General features: G+C 35.8%; 1 protein-coding gene across 2 annotated transcripts in view; it reads right to left on the minus strand.

The window, feature by feature from the left end:
- LOC149799958 (lysosome-associated membrane glycoprotein 1-like) overlaps nt 1-22,196 on the minus strand; it is an 83,775-nt gene that overhangs the window by 17,614 nt on the left and 43,965 nt on the right. Inside the window, exons 9-11 of one of the 2 annotated variants that reach the window (XM_089959458.1) lie at nt 11,597-11,692; nt 11,397-11,536; nt 4,408-4,654 (exon numbers count right to left, since the gene is read on the minus strand). In XM_089959458.1, the coding sequence (XP_089815584.1) occupies nt 4,408-4,654; nt 11,397-11,536; nt 11,597-11,692 (483 nt within the window). Of the gene's footprint in view, nt 1-4,407; nt 4,655-11,396; nt 11,693-22,196 lie in introns of both variants that reach the window. The other variant, XM_089959457.1, reaches the window with a different exon arrangement.

Consider the following 22,196-nt stretch of genomic DNA (forward strand, 5'->3'; position numbering starts at 1 on the left):
CTGTTAAGCAGTTTTTGAGAAGTTGTTATTAGCAATTGTGAAAGGACTGTGGCTGATGCAAGATGGATGAAGGAACATACCATATGGTCATTTTTTTATCATGCTGAAACCATTTTCTTCTTTCAGTCATGGATTTGGAGTAGAGACATTCAAAGGGACCACGAAAGTAAGCCAGAAACTTGGATACACAATGCACTGGAATCTATCTTTTACATAAACCAATCCTTTATACATTACAACAAACACATTTTTACAGTACATTGTTACATCATAATCCACTTACCTTGATATCTGGCCTGAGTACTGTATGCTGTGACATACTCAGTTATGCTACTGGACTATACCTACAATTGACCAACCTCTGAAGATGCACACAGAAACAGCTACAATTAAACGATGGCCAATCCTTGGGGGTTTTTTTTAATGTACCAATAAAATAATTTTGCTGAAACTTCAGAGAAAACTTATTATTTTGAAGTACTGATTGCTGTGTATAAATACAAGGCAAATGGAAAAAATCACAATCAGAATTATATACTGTCAACTGTGCAACTTCATCATGGGTACACGAAAGTTTATTGCTGCGAGTTCGTCATCTCATTCTAAGTTAACAAAATTAACAGCATTTGGATTTAGTGCATGTTCATCAGACAACACAGTCCCTCAACCTGATGCTATACCTGACAGTCCAATATCATCTACATGCAGTGATGGTAGTAATGCTTCAAGTGCAACACAACATCATGATGAACGGGTCAAAAGTTTCCAAAAATTTCTCAACAGCTCTGGAAACTTATTATATGATACAAAGTTAATGCATCACAGTACCAGTTGTTTTTCCATAGACCTCAATGCGAATGTTTTGTGAAATACACTTTCTATCCTACCTCAGCATGCATGTCACACTATCATAAAGAACAATGTCAAACTGTCAATCTGACAAGGACAAAACCAGGTACTCAATTGCATTTAAGAGAGATAACTCTGCTGGAACTAGACATGGATAATCTTGTCACAACAGACATTTTCTGCCATGTGTACCACATTTTAAAAAAATCATAAAAAATACAAAATATGATCTAGATATGAATTAACATAATCTCACATGTTGCCAAGAGGCTCAACTTATTTAAGCCTAACAGAAAGTACAACTCTTACATAATGCACCAATCACAGCTAGTAATGTTGTTTATTTCTGGATACGATGTTCCCTATACCTTAAGCTCTGCCCACTTGGGGTTTACAATTGGTACCGTTATACCTTAAAGCAGATGTTCTGTGATATATGGATCAAAACACAAGTCGTCAATTTATTTATAACTGGCTGTGATATTTTGAAGATGACGTGTGTACCAAACATGAATCTAGGCGAGACAATTTTGCTCACTGATCTTTTACTTTTGTAATCATGACTCCAAGAACTTAAACTATGCAACAAGAAATAGCAAAGCAAACAAGTTTTGCACAACTGAAAATAATTCATTTCTCAAAATACAGGAGTGAAAGAATTAAATTAACTTACTGCATGGTGAATGAATTCTTATTTCCTAAAAGTCCTTTCAATTCCATTATTTCCAAGAAATCTGAATACGTTGCAACGAGATATGCCCCTTCTGTGTTGAAGTTTCAAATGTACAGAAAGATGTCCAAAGAATGTTAAAAAAAGGTCACTGAATAAATTTAGTTAATACCACAGATATTCCAGCGTGTCATAAAAAAAATCTTTTCAAAAACTAAGATTGAATCAGAAAACATGCAGATTGGGTTTTACCATAGGGAAGTTCATTGTGGTTCTGATTTGTCATTTTCACTAAATATTCACTGATTGGTCGGGTCGAATACACATGAAAATCTCACCATTTCTATCCATGGAGTGTGTTATTCCCCACCCCCCCACAACGTGACCCCATTTCATATTCTGCACAGCTGTGTCCAAAACTGCACCATAGCTAAAGGTTAGACTCAAGCCTCTTCGACATTCTTCAAAGAAACCACCTGTTCTACAGGAGTGAAAGCACAAGCAATTGATTGACAAATAAACAATGCCCTTTTTTGCTATAACTAACAATGCCTAAAATGGGTGTGAATTTATGTTAACAGTACAAATGTGGTCTCAACCTACCATACATGTGACAACTATTCCCCTCATTTCATATCACACCTTATTTCCTTATTGCTAACTTGTACATGAATATAACACTGCTTGCTAAAAAACATTTATTCCGAATGAGTTTAAGAGGGCTCATATGCTCTGTTCCTTCTTTTAATTTAATGATGGTAATTAATGCTTATATATACACATTACATTAATGCCAAGTGTTGACTCATGCAAGTTTCACTGGTGGTAATTGAGATCCGAGTTTGCTTGTTGAGAAAAAAATCTACAGCATTCAGTGATCATTCTTGGGATTTAGGAAGCAATTCACTACAAGCAATGCATGTAAAGCATGGCAAAAGTAAAATTTCTGAACTCCTGGTTGATGGAGTTGTACTTTGTGAAGCTAGCCACTGGGGGTGGGGAGGCATTTAATTCCCGAAAGCATGAAATCGATGGTCGCAGTATTAAAATGTTACTTTTGGAAAATGATACACATAATAAAGATTTGCTTAATACCTGATGTTTCTATGAGAGAGAGAGAGAGAGAGAGAGAGAGAGAGAGAGAGAGTGAGTGATGCACTAACAGCGATGCAGGATGCATAGACCATGGAAGTAGTGCAAAAAAAAGTCATGAAATGATTTATTTTGTAATATTATGGCTGTATTGCTTGTTGTCAATAAAGTAATAACTTTCCCATCCTTTTCAATTTTCATTGAATATTACATTAATAGACTTGGAAAAATATTCACTACTTGTTCTGGCAACATTATTTGAAAATTGGCAACAAAATATTGAAGTTGGCAATTTTTTTTCTGACAACCTTTTAAAAGTTAGGGCCATCCCTGAGATGGTGACAACATTTTAAAAGCCAGGACCATCGCTGAGAAGGACATATGGCAGGTCTGAAGACTAGAATAAAGGACAGGATCATAACATAACATACTCTGCCTAATGGTGTGTGTATTAAAAGAGTCAGGATCACCATAATTTGACACCAATGTTGTATTTTCTTAATAGAAATAAATAAGTAACATGATACTAATCTATGAGATAAATACATGTTCTATTGGGAAACATGCTTCAATTGTGAATTTGGGAAAATGGTCGAAGTGTGTAAGATTAGTTAATATGGATATATGGATATATCAGAGAATGGATATTTGAATATTTGTGTACTCTGTATGAGTTTTAATGTAAAGAAATACATATGACTGCTGTGATACTGTTTAGTATAATGGGATAGGAATATGTACTTATGTGATGCAATTTATTGATGTATGTATGAGAAGTAACTGATACCGTACTTTTATTACGACATTGTTTTACCATACAAGAACATACAAGTATTTCATTGTGAAGTGAGAAGTGCTGAAAGGTCAAAATTGTTTTCTGACTTGACTCGTACTTGTCAAAATAAGGAAACAATGTAGTGAAGCAAATACTATTTAACCAATGCCTAAATTTATAAGAACAAAGACAAATAATAAAACCATAAATTTGCGATCCTATCAATGGACTGTTTTAATAAAGCAACATAAAGTGGTTACATTATGAAAAACCCGCCTCCTAAAAACAGACGCACTCATATGTCTGTGCCGATTCAGTTGGAAAGATGGGTTTAGTTCATATACTGAGTATCAAGGAGCCATATCTGTAATTATATGCATTTCAGTGTCTTACGTATGAAGAGTTATTGTAATGTTTTATCCACAAAACAAAGAAATTAGGATGAACACAAAGGCGTTTGCATTTGCCCTCATGTACATGGTACAGGGGTTGATTCAAACGTTTTTAGAAATCTTTCAAGTGCCATTTTTTACAACTTTTTAAAAAGTACAAAAAAAAGATGAAAAAAAAATGATGATCAAGGGTACCTGATTAAGCATTTTTACTAACTTGCAATTAAAATAATATAGTCTGGTTACTCAGTTAAAATTCCTTACAATGTTGTTTGTATTATTATTCTCTTTCAAAGTGATATGGCCAAATAACTAGGAAAATGTTATACTTCAAAATAAAGTATTGCTTCACTCCAATGTTAAATGTAAATATGAATACTGGGAAATTGAGAGCATAATTCAAATAAGAGAACACACATTATATATATATATATATATATATATATATATATATATATATATATTTGCACTTCTTACTTTGCTTCCACTTCTCCCTGTTCTGTCCAAAACAAGTCACTTCTCCCTAAAGTTCAAGTCTAGCTTGACCCCTGATACATTATGATAAGGTCAGAGGTAAGGCACACAACTGAAAAATTCTGAACAAATATACATGTAGCTGCTCAACTCACCATTTACATCATATCCAGGGAAGAGTGAACTATCCACAGTGTAATCAAGTTCTATTGAGTGGATGGAGTAGACATCAAGTGTACTGTCTCCCAGCAGACTGGAGATGTTGTCATATCCAAACACAAATTTCAGGGACCAGTCCATGTTGAAATAGATATTCAACTCATTGGTTGTTGTGTTCTGGGTCTCACATGATCCATTTACCGTAAAGGTCGGTGGCACACTTACTAATATGGAAGTATTTGTCTGTCAGAGAAAATACAAGTCAGATATAAAAGCACATATACATTAACTTGAGTTAAAAACAAAACAAAGGAAATGAGCTAATAAAAACAATATTTCTAATTTGATTATAAGCAACAAAATGTAAAATTCTTTGAAATTAAATATTAAAAATGAGCTTAATGTACAAAATATTTCAAGATTATGAAGCTTGGTAATATTTAAAATCTTCTCCATTTGTTCAAACTGCATAATGATCACTGAACTGCAAATAGAGATGACAGTTATCACATTACAGGTGGACCTGGGACTTCACTGTTTACTTCAAAATACTAAATCGTGCTTATGAAGTTGCACCTATGATCAAATCATTTCTGTAAAACGTATCACCTTCACCCCAATGCTGAATGGCTGCGTGATGACTGGTCAATGTTTCATAACAATTCATTTAAAGAATGAAAAGCATTCTTTCAAAGGGTTATGAAAATATGAGGTAAATGATAAAACTGCAACTAAAACCGTAACACAAATTTTCTATGGTTGTGAAGGGCCAAAATGAATGTCGCAGAATGAATAGTGTTAACTTCATTTTGATTCATCCCAGAAACAGACAAAGAAACGGTTAATTTTACCAAGTCTGCAATTCACTTGCACTCAATAAAAAAATGGTTATTATTGTTTCAGGCTCTGAATGAAAAAAAATTCATAATGGGGTTCAAACTAGAGGCCAAAGTGGCTTGATCTCGCATACACATGAAGCTCAAATATGTTAGCCTCTGAATAAAAATTCACATGTATAGAGGTGAAGATGACCTCCAAGCACATAACTGCTACAATGTCTATTAACATTACTGTGATTTAATTTCTTCCTAAACCATAATATATAGGATCACTTTATATAGGAACACTTTCTCTGCATAAAAACAGAAGTCAATAAAACAACAAGCTTTATCCACTGAATCTCTAACAGCCCTTTATGGACTTAATTCAATTCATAGCTGTTCAAAGCCCCAACCTTAAAGTCTATATAACTTGGCATTACATAGGGAGTTAATCTATGCAGTCAGTATAAACTCCTTGATCTCTGTGTACCCCACTGAAGCCATGCCCCTGGGAGCACAACTTGGAAACCATTGAGATTAGCACCCAAGGTAGCTGCTGAAAAACAGTAGTCACTGGACATGTGAGCCAATCCAAATGTAAAATTTTGGGGTTCCAGTCCCTAGAATTGGGTATTTGTATTGCAAAATGTCATCATTAGAACACCTGAACAGAACTGTACATAGTTCAGATCTATGTATATTATGTGTTTCTCACTCACCCAGCATGATGAAGTTAGTGCTATCATAAACTACCATGTGTGTGCATGGATATGTCAGAATTCAACCTTCAATCTTGAGTGCTTGAGCAGAGTAGCAGTTGCTATGACTCGTTTGGGTATATCTGTTGCTAAATCAAGCAGACAATTCCTCTATGGTATTTCATTTTAGTGGGGTAATTGGAGCTATTGCAGTCTCTCCCCCTCACTTATTAACTCTTCTCATTTAAAAAAAAATGATGGAGAGAAGGTGTATGCACCAATTACCTCCCAGATGATTAAAAAAGCAAGGTATAGCCTATACCTCTGAGGTCATTGAAAACTCTTAAACATGTCACACATCAGAGAACCCTAAAAGGCAAAGATCAGACGGAAGGTTCCTGGAGGGATACCTCTCTATGAAGCAGTGGTCCTTCCATGATAACACTCAGCCAGGACATTCAGCTTGACAGGAAATGCATCAGACTTGAATGTTACACATTAAGGTATTTCCCTACTGTGAAGCAAAGGTCTGTTGATTGTTCCACCCCTTGCCGAGGTACATCACTACAAACAAATTGTCTAACATTATCAGGACCATGTATGATGTGTATGTTCCACCCATGTGTGGATGGCATTGAGAATGTATTCATTTCAAAAGAATGAGATGAAGAGCTTCTCTTGTAAGTCCAGTAGTAAACTGGCATTGTAACACCCACCCCAACAATGAATAGGCCAAGGAGCTGTAAGAAACTTCCTCACTCAGCAATGCATGCTGGGTGCCTTTTCTGATGCACAAAGTATACTTTCAATGTAGATGGGGAAAAGTTAAAGAATTAAAGTGTTCTGTATCTAGATGGAGAAATTGTTGAGAGAGGATAGGCCTGACTTATCTATGTTGATTATCAACCCTGAACTGTGAGTAAAGGAAGGTTGTTCACGTTGTCAATCAAACAACCATACTTATTTAAACGTTTTGTAATGCATCCTCCAGGAATGCTGCATCTTCTGTGGAGTACGTTCTGAACTGAAATATGACTTGGTCAGATGTCTTAGTGAAGGTCCAACTTCAACCTCTTGGCTGATTTCTTCTCCAACACAAGAACAAGTCTTTCAATGCATATTGGTGGAAGATGCCAATTATTACGGCTTACATACTAAGATGGACTGTAATGTTAAGAAAGTAACAGTCCAAATTCTCTATAATGAAGATCCACCATACAATGAGGGAAGTAAGGTTGTTCATTTTGTAAAACAAAAACCAAGCTTTCCAAATGTTTCTGTTGTGTGTCATACAGGAATGTCTCTGCAGCAGACATGCTGAACTATTAGTGCTGTATGAATCTAATGAAGTACATATCTGACATGTCAAGATTGATCATGTACAGGTCGCATCTCTATCACAGGTTTCAAATGTTTGGCTTGGTCAGACAGATTCATAAGTAATTCTGGTTTGCTATGAATTTCATAGAAATGGTTGGCAGCCACATCAGTTGCAGATAAGAGTAATGACCACTGTAAACATACATAGCTTGTTTGTACAGCTGGATCAGTTCATTAGCACCAAAGACGATGTATGCTTTGCTGCCTGGCTGACTGGTGCAGTATGGTCAGCCCATCTGTACCATAATGGTAAAAACTGCAAATTTACATGTATGGATTGTTATATTCATTTCTATTGATGTTTTGCATTTAACACAACTTCACAGCACAAGACAGGCATTTTTACATCATCCATGAGAAATCAATCAATGATTATACTGCATTCACAGTATATCTGGCACTATTTGGCATCATCAAGGGGAAGGGGAGGTCACCTCAACATGACACCATGAGACTGCTCAACGATTCTACTCTGTTAACGGATACAGTATGTCGTGGCACTATTCTGCATATTAATGGGGGCTTAAAAGGGCTTCTCAACATAACCCATAAAATTAATCAACAATTCCACTGTATTCACCAATACAGTAAGTTCTGGTGCTGTTTCTGTATCTGTACAAGGGGTGGAGTGGGCATAACGACATGAGATTTTGCAATGATTAGGACATGAGCTTATGTTACAATGTACTGAAGCATGCTCATTTTTGCAGCCCTTGAGCTGCATTTTCAGAACACTGGGCCAAGTATTTTGTACCAAGTACACAGACATAATCTGTGTTTGACAACAAGCAATTATATGCAGAAACGTTTTGTGTCCATTCTACACAACCTTAAATTGTTTACACTATTTGCACTTAGTTGTCATCTCTGTAATGAAGAGGAACAAAGTGCATAAATTAAATATATGTAAACTGACATAATGTAAACCTTGTTATCTTATTTGTGTGATTTGGATTTTTAATATAGCTTAAACAATTTTTCAGTCATATGGCTACAACGTCTGCAGAGTGGCAGTTTATACTGATGTTTAGCTCCGGGGCACTGTGCTGCAGATATCTAGCATCATGCCCCACCCAGTCACATTATCCTAACACCAGGCTTACCAGTCCTAACACTAACCTCTTAATGATGAGCACCCAGTGTTGTTAGTAGCATTTTTATAAGTCTTTGGTATGACTTGGCTGGGGTTCAAACCTGCAAACTGCCACATCTGAGATGGACATTCTCACCACTAGGCCACTGGAGCAGTCTCCTTGTTACTGTAGCAACTTAGAAGTGTAATAGTTGATAAGTACAGCACCCGAAACTGAATATGACCAATTGAAACAATATTTGACAATAATAAATGCTAAGAAAACTGCATAAATATCAATAAATTCAATGGAATTCACATTTCTACTTACTGTACCACTGATAAAAAAAAGTGGATGAGTTAAGGTACAAAAATTATCAAAATTAACTGGATTGTCTGGAGGACATCTTAGCATATGGCAGTGAAAGTAAAAAGTGGTTTAAAGCAGATACAACTGCAGCCACCTAGTGGGTAGAAATGGAGTTTACATGTAATAGTCGCTTTCCTTTATATATATATATATATATATATATATATATATATATATATATATATATATATATATATATAGAGGTCTGAGCAAATCCCATAGCCCGACGTCCCCAACTAGTCATTTTTGAAGTCGGACAAGTAAAATGTTCCAAGTCGCTAGTCCAGGACAAGTACTTTTAAAAAAAGTCGGGCTAGTCCTTATTTTCGTGCTTTAATCACTATATCTGCCTTTATTTGGCCAATCATGCCCTCTGGGCATACTGAATACTTGATTCTACCCCTCTTTGTGTATACATTTACATCCTTTTAAGTATCACGGTACCAATTGTTTTTCCATATACCTCAATGCTAATGTTTTGTGAAATAAATATACTTTCTGTCCTACCTGAGCATGCATGTCACACACTGTGATATAGAACAATGCTAGATTGTCAATTTGACAATGACATAACCAGGTACTCCATTGCATTTAAGAGAGATAACTCTACTGGAACTAGACGGGGTAAGAGTTATCTAGTCACAACAAGCACATTTTCAGCCATGTGTACCATATTTTTAAAAAATCACAACAAAAAAATATGATCTAGATAGAAATTAACACAAACTCACATGTTGCCAAGAGGCTCAACTATCTTTTTTAAAGCCAAACAGAAAGTACAACTCTTACATAATGCACCAATCACAGCTAGTGTTGTTCTTTAATTCTGAATACAAGGTTCCCTACACCTTAAGCTCCGCCCACCTGGACTTGCGCAATTGGTACCGTTATACCTTTACCGCTTGACTGCATAATGGGCTAAGCGACCAAATTATCGGCAAATCAAAACACGTCAAACAAAAGAAAGCCAGTATGATCAATTAGCAGTGTTGTAAGCGGTTTTGTTGCAATGAGTGTACTCAATCTAGATCATAACGAGCGGCTCACTATGATTTTAATCCAGCGAGTCAGTGTAATTAAATTAATGAATGGTACTTTACTGACATCAGTGTTGGTTTTCTTTATGAACTGATTAAATGACAGTAATGATTCTTCCATGTGCGATATTGTGTTTGAAGCGAAACAATTACGCTAATTAATGAGCTGTTTCAGTTCGTATTTAAAAGAGAAAATTGATGTTATGATCACTTTAGAAGTAGTTGTCAAGCAAGCTGATAGTTACTCTGTGGATAAAATGAGTTTGCTAAATTATTTTCGCAAGTAAGGTAATAACGGCGATTCGGCGAAGATAAATTTATTTCAAAATGGAGGGATAAAACGTAAAATGGATACTGAGTGTGCGGTAGCTATTTCTGAGTGTGAACGAGGATTTAGTTCAATGAACTTAATCAAGACTTCATTAAGGAATTTCTTAAACCAAAAGAGTTTACAAATGCTAATGAACATTTCTGGAAATGGACCAGAGCTTGATGACTTTAACCCAGACACAGCTATCAACTGCTGGCTTAGTGCTGGTGCAGGTGGCAGAAATATACATGGACATATTTTCAAATCCATCAGCTAAAACATATATACATGAACCTGAAGAAGCCAAATATATAACAACCAAAGTTTTTGAAAAATTAAATTCTTTTAAGAAATAATTATGTTGTATATCATTTTGGTTTTTTTTCTTCTGTGGATTAAGCACATACGTCTCATCAAATCTCGGCAAGTGATTACCATTTCGGGACCAGTGAAAAATAAGGTGGGACTAGTAACGAGTAAGGTGTGACTAGTGAAGAGAAAGGTGGGACTAGTGCATTTTCTGAAACCACTTGTCCTGGACTAGTGGTTAAAAAAAAATTTGCTCAGCCCTGATATATATATATTTTCTAAATGACAAACATTTTGAAAGAGGTATGTGTGTGTTTTGGATTTCTGACATAGCTTCAACAATTTTTCAGTCATACTGCTATGAAGTCTACAGTGTGGCAGTTTAAAGTGATGTCTAGCACTGGGGCATGATGCCGCAGACATGTGGTATGATATCCCGACACCTGGCCAACCAGTCCCAATACTAACCTCTTAATGCTAAGCCCTAAGTGAGGCAAGGTAAGTAACATCTGTATACGTCTTTGGTATGATGGCCAGGGTTTAAACCCACCTCCTGCATCCAAGGTGGACACTAACCACTAGGCCACCAGAGCAGTCAAAAAATTTATAAGGTATCTTTGTGTATGGATAGAGGCCAATCATCATTGGAAATCTATATGGGCCAAGTCTGTTGACAAAGCAAGCATAGGTGTGTCTTCATTTTTACAATATAGTGTCATATTCGCTCTACAAACACAATGTACCATAACTTAACCTCAAGATGATGAGGTCTATTTAAATAGAAGATCAAAATGTACAGACCATGATGGTCAAGGTACATATCTTACAAAAAAGCTACCACTGACCACAACTTATTCATCAACATGATCAAGTGCACTGATAATGAAATATGGAAAATCCCACCCTTAAGGGTAGAAGTCTTGCTTTGACATAGGATGGGATTTCCATACCCTATAAATTATTGTTTTAGAAGACCAGCTAGACTTACCCCGTTCTTCATGGTGTATTTAAAGATGAAATCCATCCCTGCCATAAAAAATACACAGGTTACATTGTTGTGTGAAACACTGTAATTGTTAGAGGGATGGGGTGTGACAGCTGTTGTTGGCTCTGCTGTGGGTGTGGTGCCTGTTGTCACATTTGCTGTGTGTGTGGTGCCAGTTGTCACATTTGCTGTGGGTGTGGTGCCTGTTGTCACATTTGCTGTGGGTGTGATGCCTGTTGTTGATGAATGTGTGGTTTCTGTTGTTTCTTTTGTGGTAGTCTCTTGTGAGCAATCTGTGCCTGAAATAAAAGAGTACAATGAATGAACTTTACATACCTGCCCTAATTAAATCTTCCACTATGCATTAACAAGTAGTGTATGGTTGACTTCAGATGTTAATGACCATGGGGTCTATGTGACTCAAACTTTGGTCAATATAATTATGCAGTCTTTAACTAAATTTAATGTGTAGAACCATTTTTTTTTAATTATACATACCATTAACATGACTCTTTACCTTCTTACCTCCACAATCAAATGATTTTTTTATTATCTTAAGTGCAAAAGTGCAAGCCATCCATAAAGTTTGGCCAAAGAACAACAGTGATTCTGCAAAAACCAATTTTTCCCTTAGCCACAATGCCTTCATTACAAAACAAATTTATCTACGATATAAATTTTTGAAACCTTTCATCCATTAAAAAATTTCAAATTGTATAATCAGGGGTCATGCTACCAGGTGAAGCGGGCGACTAAGTTGTCTAAAAAGTGTTGTTTTTGTTGGATTTAACGCCATTTTTCAGCACACGATAGGCTATACATGGCGGCCAGTATTAATGGTGGAGGAAGAACCTGGGAAAACCCCAGAAAGAACCACCAACCCACGAGAAGCTACTGACAAGCTTTCTCACATTGGCTGAATCCGAGACTCGAACCCACGCAGACAGGTGAGATGGCAGTGATCCGTAATGGACAGCGTGTTAGACCACTCGGCCACTCGGGGCCCCTCTCTAAAAAGTGTAAATTTCACCTTCTTCTGTTAGGATTTTTTTTGAGGAACATTGAATAACCATCCCTTTTAAGATGCTCCCTCGTCTTGGCCATGTTAGTTCTAGTGTTATGTTATACACAGCTCAGGGCAAAATGTTGGTGTTGATATCAGTTACACCAACAAACTTCTCACATTCACAGACACGTGTTTTGATAGTTGATTGACCATTAACCATTTCCTAAGTAAGCAACAACTATTACTGCCCGATTTCCACAAGTTATCCTTTGATGATAAAAACATACAAACTTGTGTTTTGAAACTTAAATTTATGTAAACAGCAATTTGAGTTTTAAGAATAGAATCATTAACATGAATATTTGAACTGCCGCATGTACATTATTGTCTTGATAAAAATCTGTTTGGAACCATAATGACAGACATCGGTCTTCTAGGAAATATGGTTTTATAAGATTGTCTCTTTTCGTAAACCATTGGGCAAATATATTCAGGAAAATACACAATTTGTAAGAAAGCAGAGAACAGACATTACGTTTAAGATTTAGCTTTAAAATGCAATTACGTAGGTCATAAATATATGGGACAATGCTATGTTGTGGAATTCAATGAGATGCTGTAAGGGTGAAGGTTGTATTCTGCGTTGACTATTTTTGTGACAACTCATGCAAACATGGATGTTGATAGCGAGGATAATGATAATATTGACTTAATGGGTTAGAACTGAATTAAGTTGATGAAAGAGATGATGCATGGCTTCATGCATTTTTCGACAGTGATTCAGAGAATGAAGCTGACTCTGAAGGCTTTCAAGAGGAATGGGTCCAGGATGACTTTTCACCTCGGTTGCAGCCACGATTTAAATCGATAGAAGGGGCAAGTGTTCAACACCTCGAAGAAGCTGATGCACATTACTTTGAGTTACTTTGGGATGATTTAATCTGGGAAAAACTTGATGAAACAAACTGTTATGCTGAATAGAAGCGTGGACACCCCCCCCTGCTGTATGATGCTCCGTTTTACCACAATGTATTTAGAATTGCTTCTCATGAATCAGGCACTGCAGTTGAAATTGGTAAACAGGATAAAATAGGTTAAGAAAACCTCTCTTTCTAAATATATATGCACCTGCATGTTGGCTGTGTCGATTTGGTTGAAAAAATGTTTAGTTCATTCATTTACAGACTTTAATTCATCAGTGTGTTGTCATTGAACAGGCACAGTAAAGTTTTATCAGCAATCAAGAAATTAAGACGAACAGTATTTGACCTGAAGGACGTGTGCATTTTCTGTCATGTACATGGTGCATGGGTTATTTCAAACAAGTTTAGAAATATTTTCAAATACTATTTTATAATGAACTTTCAGAAAGTAAAAAGAAAAAAAATTCTTGATTAAGGGTAGTTGATTAAGTATTTGTACTAACTAACAATTACAATATTGTACTCTAGTGTAAGTTAATGTCCATTACAATGTATAGCTTCTGTTGTTCTCTTTTTAAGTCATATTGCAAAAATACACTGATTATGTATATGATAGTTTTTAAACAAGTACCAAATGTGTTTATAATACAGATAGAATTTTCTTCTTGACATACTGGGAAATAGATGGTATACTTCAAATAAGAGAATGAAATCAACACACACACACACACACACAATGTCTCTCGCTTTGCTCCCACTTCTCCCTGTTCAGGTCCCCCTTTTCCCTGTTCAGGTCCCACTTCTCCCTGTTTAGCTCTCTCTTCTCCCTGTTCTGTCCAAAATGAAAAGTCACTTCTCCCTAAAATTCAAGTCTAGCTTGAGCCCCAGTATAATAATGACACTCTATATGTTATGTGCACATTACAAGGAGGACAGGACCTTTATGTCAAGCCCACAGTTGAAGAATTGCTGTAAAATGAGTGACCCTGATGCCATGGTCAAAAAGGCTCATGATGTTTGAATGAATTACCTAGCTTCAATTATAATAAGAATAATTCATCCAAAGTATGAAGAAAAAATATAAACAAATAAAACAACTTGACCCAAACCTTAAGACAAAATTTGTATGACTAAAGAGACGTTTACCTTGACTCCAAAGTCAAAAAGCCAAGTAATAACAGTTTATCTCAAGTATACAGCCTGTCTCAAGTATGAACAAAATCTACCAAGGAATTAAGAACACTAGCCAAAATCTCAATCGTTAGCTGACACCAAAGTAACAGCAGAAAAATTGCTGGTATGTGTGATATACAAAAATGCTCTTTATTTTAGACTGTCATATCTGGCAATACAAAATAAAATAACATTATGTCCTATCAACATCAACATGGGTCGCATACTGTAGTACGTCTCATTCCACAGCATTTTTTTCCAACTGCCTTGGCACTAAATAACCATAATATGCTGGTGTGTGTGTATATCATGAAGAATCATCAGAAAAAGATACTGATATTGATGTTGTTGTTGTTGTGGGGTTTACGCCATTTTTCAGCACACAATAGGCTATACATGGCGGCCAGTATTAATAGTGGAGGAAGAACCCGGGAAAACCCCGGAAAGAACCAATGACCCATGAGAAGCTACTTGCAAGCTTTCTCACATACCCATATTGGTCGAATCCTAGACTCGAACCCACGCAGACAGAGGTGAGATGGCAGTGATCCGTAACGATGAGCACTGTAGACCACTCGGCCACGTGGGGCCCCCTACTGATATTGAACTATTCCAATACTTAGCAGATTAAAAATCTGAAAACCAAGTGTCCATGGTGGGCCCAAGATTGCTCATCTAGCTGATATTAAACAACCAAATGCAAGATCAGCTGGTCAAGAAATATGGATCAGTAGGATGCTCTCTACTGAAAATTCTTCCAATGCGCATGTTTTGACAACTGTTCCAATGTTTCTCCAGTTTTTCTATTCTCATCCATATGTGATGATGTATTAGCATAATTTGTTCCTATGCTAAGTTGTTATGGGTAAAGTTGGTCAAATCTATTCAACAGTTTTTTTTAAAGACAAAGTTGTGATAATGTTTTTCTACCTTTAGTGGTAGATTGCCATCTTTTGTATATATAAAAAAGTGTCCCTTGATGGGACTGGTGCTTTACTGTCTGAAATTCTATTACAGGAATTCAAAGTGAGACCATTTCTTCCTTGTTTCACTGCCAAAAGCTGAAACCAACTCTGATATTCTTCAGCTGTAAGCTTTTCACATTAGCTCCAACAGCCAAATAGGATGTCACATCAACACCATTTCTATTTAGGATATGCCACATACCATTATGAGACCCCATGCCAATATTACCATATGTTCAGGACAATTAGTGATTAGATTTTCAATATGTTCACTGTGGCAGCCATACTACATGTTCAAGGGGTACCATTTCCATTTATGGACCAAACAGATATCATGAGCTGCCTATGGTGAAAACTACGTGGATATGGCCAGCAATTCTGGTAGTGTAACAAAAATAAATTGGATATCAGATTGGCATCATCTTCATTCAATAACCAAGCCTTCTGGTGAAAAACATTTCATTCAAGAGGAGCAGCAACATGATTTTCATTATTGTTATTGTGATGACCATACTAGACATATGTGCAAAACCCATTTTCATGCAGAACTAGTCTTTAAATGCAAATACCATGTCCACTGAGGAGCACCTATTACAAGATTTTCAATCTGTGGTGGCCATATTGGATATCTAATACTGTTTTCATGTAGGACCAGCCAGAAAGCAAAAGAAGTATCCTGTTGATATCACTATCCACTCAGGAGATTTTAAAGACGATTGATGTGGTAGCTATGCTGGATGTCTGAGCTGCAACTTTTTCATTTAGGACCAATTATTCTTGCAAAGAACATGTCAGTGTAAAGTTTCATGGCCATCCTTGATGTAGTTTAGGTAGGTTAATGATAACAAATTTGTGACAACAGACATTCAAAGTCTGACAACAGGCCATCCCATAAGATCTTCTGGTCTATGACCACTTGAGCAAAAAATGTGAAAGCCATTTATACCAGGATTCTGTTAAATTTGGCAATAGTCAGCTTAGCCATTTTTGAACATACACTGTTTAAATGGTTTTTGTTTTTTAGTCACAATCTGTATAAATAGGAAAAGTCTTTATGCTAGAATAGTTTTCATCAAGATTGGTCAAATATTATGCAGCAATTCTAGCGAGGTAATTTAAAGCTTTTTTTAAGTTTAAGTAATGGCAGCAAAATCTGACGGTGGATTGGTATTTTCTTTTCAAGCTGTTAAAATGTTTTCTATTTTGCATAATGGAATATCAGCATCAGTCCAATACTTTAAACCCTCTATGCCTTGATGTTCTTTAACTCCATAATGGTACATCAGCATAAACTGCATAATGGTACATCAGCATAATGGTATATCAGCATAATGGTACATCAGCATCAGTCCAATACTTTAAACCCTCTATGCCTTGATGTTCTTTAACTCCATACTGGTACATCAGCATCAGTCCAATACTTTAAACCCTCTATGCCTTGATGTTCTTTAACTGCATAATGGTACATCAACATAATGGTACATCAGCATCAGTCCAATACTTTAAACCCTCTATGCCTTGATGTTCTTTAACTCCATAATGGTACATCAGCATAATGGTACATCAGCATCAGTTCAATACTTTAAACCCTCTATGCCTTGATGTTCTTTAACTCCATAATGGTACATCAGCATAATGGTACATCAGCATCAGTTCAATACTTTAAACCCTCTATGCCTTGATGTTCTTTAACTCCATAATAGTACATCAGCATAAACTGCATAATGGTATATCAGCATAAACTACATAATGGTACATCAGCATAATGGTACATCAGCATCAGTCCAATACTTTAAACCCTCTATGCCTTGATGTTCTTTAACTCCATAATGGTACATCAGCATAAACTGCATAATGATATATCAGCATAATGGTATATCAGCATAAACTGCATAATGGTACATCATCATAATGGTGTAACAGCATAATGGTATATCAGCATCAGTCCAATACTTTAAACCCTCTATGCCTTGATGTTCTTTAACTCCATAATGGTACATCAGCATAAACTGCATAATGGTATATCAGCATAATGGTATATCAGCATAATGGTATATCAGCATAAACTGCATAATGGTACATCATCATAATGGTGTAACAGCATAATGGTATATCAGCATCAGTCCAATACTTTAAACCCTCTATGCCTTGATGTTCTTCAACTGTAGTGCTCTACAGTTTCGTATTTTCCATAGGGTTAGGATTTTAAAGAAAAAGAATTTCCCCAGCTTTCCTCACTGGTTATACTGGCTATTTAAAAAAGACCTTGTATATCTTAGGTATAATGCAAAGAACCTTTAATTCCCTTTATTTTGGTGTATGATTGATGGGTGTACTATGGGTTATAGAGTATACAGCTTGGCCTTACTTCAAATGTGCACCTTTCAAACAAGTGCTAGCTCTACTTGGTCATTTTCACTTCCTGAACTTCAGAGGTAAATTGTATAAAAAAGAGCCGATAACTTTTTTTTACATTTTATATATTTGGTAATTCATTCATTGCACTTTCAGAAGCTGGTATTGTCTAGTCTGGCAAAATTCATTTTCCCTATTTTAATAGCTGCTATGTATAGTGTACTTTAGACTAATTCAGACTGATTTTTTAACACAAGGGAGCAGTCATTTTAGTTAGCAGTGTGCTTAAGTCATGTAAAATTTCCAAAAGTACAATATCCAAAAGAAATATCATCCACATTACATTAATGTAGCATAGAGGTATACAAACATTCTCTCCACTGTGCATGTTTTAAAAGCGAACTACTTCACCTTACATACATCACTCTCTCAAAGGTACATATTATCTGGTGAGCGCCACCATAAAGAAAATATAGGTATTATTTTTGTATGATTTAATTATGTTTATATGGCTGAAACATTTAAGTCGCAAGCATCAAAACAATCCTTTTGAAAAATTCTCCTGCCTTTCCCCCCACAGAACAGTATTTATGAGTGTCAGAGTCTCTAACAAGTCCAGCCTCCTCCCCCCCATGATAAAAGTGAGCTATTTTAAGAATGCACATTACATTTTGTAAACATAGCAACCAATGTTATGCTGAATGACAGGAACATGAAACTAGCCAGAATTATTTCTGAGATATCAACAATGAATTTTACAATTAGAAAAGGGAGGTAACTCATCGGGTTCATAAAGGTCAAAGGTCAAAGTGTAAAATATTTGCCTATTGTTTAATATGGAAGAAGTGAATTCACTTTCTCTTCATTTATTTTTTTATTCATTGCAAATAAATGAAAATAAACATTTTCACCATATATTTCTGTCACTTATTGCAACAGTTTTAAATTTAAGTTGACTCTATTCCTATATTCTAAGACTTCTAATTTCCCCAAAATTAAGGTCACTACTCACACAAACATACCTCATGGCAAATTACGTAAGCAAGAGAAAAATGATCATAATTAGCTCATTTTCATGCTTAACATCAATATGAATGTACCATTTTATTCAGAACATCATACATAATTATATGAAAATAAAAAATAAAATTGCAAACATTTTTATATTTGTTTTAAGGTGGCGCTCTACAGTTTCGTATTTTCCATAGGGTTAGGATTTTAAAGAAAAAGAATTTCCCCGGCTTTCCTCACTGGTTATACTGGCTATTTAAAAAAGACCTTGTATATCTTAGGTATAATGCAAAGAACCTTTAATTCCCTTTATTTTGGTGTATGATTGATGGGTGTACTATAGGTTATAGAGTATACAGCTTGGCCTTACTTCAAATGTGCACCTTTCAAACAAGTGCTAGCTCTACTTGGTCATTTTCACTTCCTGAACTTCAGAGGTAAATTGTATAAAAAAGAGCCGATAACTTTTTTTTACATTTTATATATTTGGTAATTCATTCATTGCACTTTCAGAAGCTGGTATTGTCTAGTCTGGCAAAATTCATTTTCCCTATTTTAATAGCTGCTATGTATAGTGTACTTTAGACTAATTCAGACAGATTTTTTAACACAAGGGAGCAGTCATTTTAGTTAGCAGTGTGCTTAAATCATGTAAAATTTCCAAAAGTACAATATCCAAAAGAAATATCATCCACATTACATTAATGTAGCACAGAGGTATGCAAACATTCTCTCCACTGTGCATGTTTTAAATGCGAACTACTTCACCTTACATACGTCACTCTCTCAAAAGTACATATTATCTGGTGAGCACCACCTTTTGTACAAATGTGAAATATGTTCATGCCCCCCACCCAATGGACTGCAGGGCCTGAACATTGTTTTTGACTCACTGGTCCAGACCAGTAAAATCCCAAATTGCCCAGGTCTGCATAAGCCAAGGACCAGTCCAACAGCTAAGTCTGACATGTGAATATTTACTCCTGTGCACTAACATGAACAAATGATAGGGAAAGAAAGAAAAAAACTGATGCAAACTCAAAGTTCACAGAACTACTTTATTGCTTATTCAATCACAAATATTTTTACTAAGATTAACATTTTAAAATTTTAAAATTACATGATCATACCTTTTATTTGTGGCTTCACTTTGACTCTCAGTGCTACAGTTAACTAAACCATCAAGTTTAAAAGTTCTCAGCATCAGATAAAAATATCAAACACATAAAATATAACACATCTGTCATTCTCAGAAGAAAGCAGTCAGTGTGCAATGGTTTCTTCAGGATAGAAATCAACTAGTTCTGGCTACTACATGATGAATATCTGGTTGTGCACTCAGCTTTGTAAATGCTCAGGCAATTGAGATGTTGATTGAGACTGTGATGATTGAGATGGGTATGTTATTTTAAACATTTCTGGTGCAAGTATTATACTCTTTGCATGTTTCATGTACTTTCAATGGGTCAATTATAAAATTGGACATGTCACTGAATAAGGCACTTGAATGATCTTGTAGCAGATGAATTCCTTATGGTAGATTCTTGCCTACTGCCAGTAAATCCATACTTAAACTCATAGCATCTAAAACATAAGGTAAGCTGACACTATTGATGCCAAGTTTTAGCTATGGCTGAGAACAAAAGTTTGATTGATGAAGATCAAGCCTAGACTGTTGATCAGTATATTGCACTGGCAAATTTTCAGCAATATTTTAAACCATCAGTCCCCCACTACTGAGTAACATCCGCATGCATCAGTGCACTTTTATTACTCTTTTCTGATGCCTTTAAGATTAAAAATCACATTTTCCTCAATTTATGAGAATAAATAAGAAATATTAAATGTCTTCCAGGCTAGTGCTGTTACATATGACCGATTCATAGCTAAATAGAATCAGACCAGCAACTTGGTCCAACATAACTTTCATGCATTGTTAAAGAGGGTCTTGGAAATATCTACATTTTAAGTAAGAAACGGAGTGAGATGTTTAGGGAAAAGACTGATAGGATCTTTCTTACAATTGTCAGTACCGACAGAAAATGGATTACAATCCCACTTTTGCTTTGAGCGGTTATGAGAGATTTTCTGTAGTGACTGCATTACTCTCTAGCCAGGAATATTCAACAATCCATGATGATTAGAACTTTCTTGTACATTTTGTAAAATTATTGCAATTATTTTTCTTTGAAGCCATTTCATTAAATATGTTTCTATGCCTAGAAAAATTAGCAGACTCATTTCTTCAACTACATCAATTTGTTGTTGTTGTTGTAGGGTTTAACGCCATTTTTCAGCACAAGATAGGCTATACATGGCGGCCAGTATTAATGGTGGAGGAAGAACCCAGGAAATCCCCGGAAAGAACCACCAACCCTTGAGAAGCTACTGGCAAGCTTTCTCACATACCCACATTGGCCGAATCCGGGACTCGAACCTATGCAGACAGAGATGAGATGGCAGTGATCCGTAACGGAGAGCGCTTTAGACCACTCGGCCACTCTGGGCCCCAACTACATCAATAATAATAAAAGCTATACTGTTTTGTAATGGATTATTTATGCTCAGAACTGAATGATTTGGAAGTACTTATTTTATCCATTTACCTAACATTTATCTAGTCACATTAAAAACTGCGATACAGGTAAAACCAGTTATAATGCGATGCTCAGGGTTCAAAGAATAACATCGTGATAAAAGCAGGATCGTGTTAAAAGTTTTTTAAAAAACTTCCCCATAAAAAAAAGTGCATTGAATTTCAAGGTCATCAGTTTTAACAAACCTCTTGATCATATATCATTTGTTCTGTTGACCTGGTTTCATCAGACATCAAATATAACTCAGTTTGAATTGTATACATGCCAATATGGCAGAAACAGTGCACAGTGAAAGTTAGGGCAACACTGAACATAGTGCCGGGATTACAAATCTGCTAGGGATATGAATAATCGGCTTTTCTGAGAGCATGTATTGAGGATGTTAAAAACAGAGATCACCCTAAATTAAAAAATGGAAGCCATGCTGCCATCGCATTATAAATGGAATCACGTTATACCTGTATACATCAAAATCTTTGACAAGTCCACTTTTGAGAATGATCTGTGAACACCTATATTTATCCACATCAGTATGCTGTAATTACATCGATCATACTTTTAATAAAATCCTGGTGTTTAATCATAGGAGACAAGACAGTGCCTTTTATTTCCAAACACCATAGCTGCCAAGCCCCTGAATACAAAAATACTGACTTCTTGTGACAAAAATACTGATTTTCAGGAACAAATACTGATTTTTAAAATTTTAATGCATATGTAACTATTTACAACATATACAACCATCAGTAAAGTAGGACAGTGCTTTACATAAT

Source organism: Sinohyriopsis cumingii, chromosome 5 (genome assembly GCF_028554795.1).
Source record: "Sinohyriopsis cumingii isolate HCF-2022 chromosome 5, ASM2855479v2, whole genome shotgun sequence".
NCBI lineage: Eukaryota > Metazoa > Mollusca > Bivalvia > Unionida > Unionidae > Sinohyriopsis > Sinohyriopsis cumingii.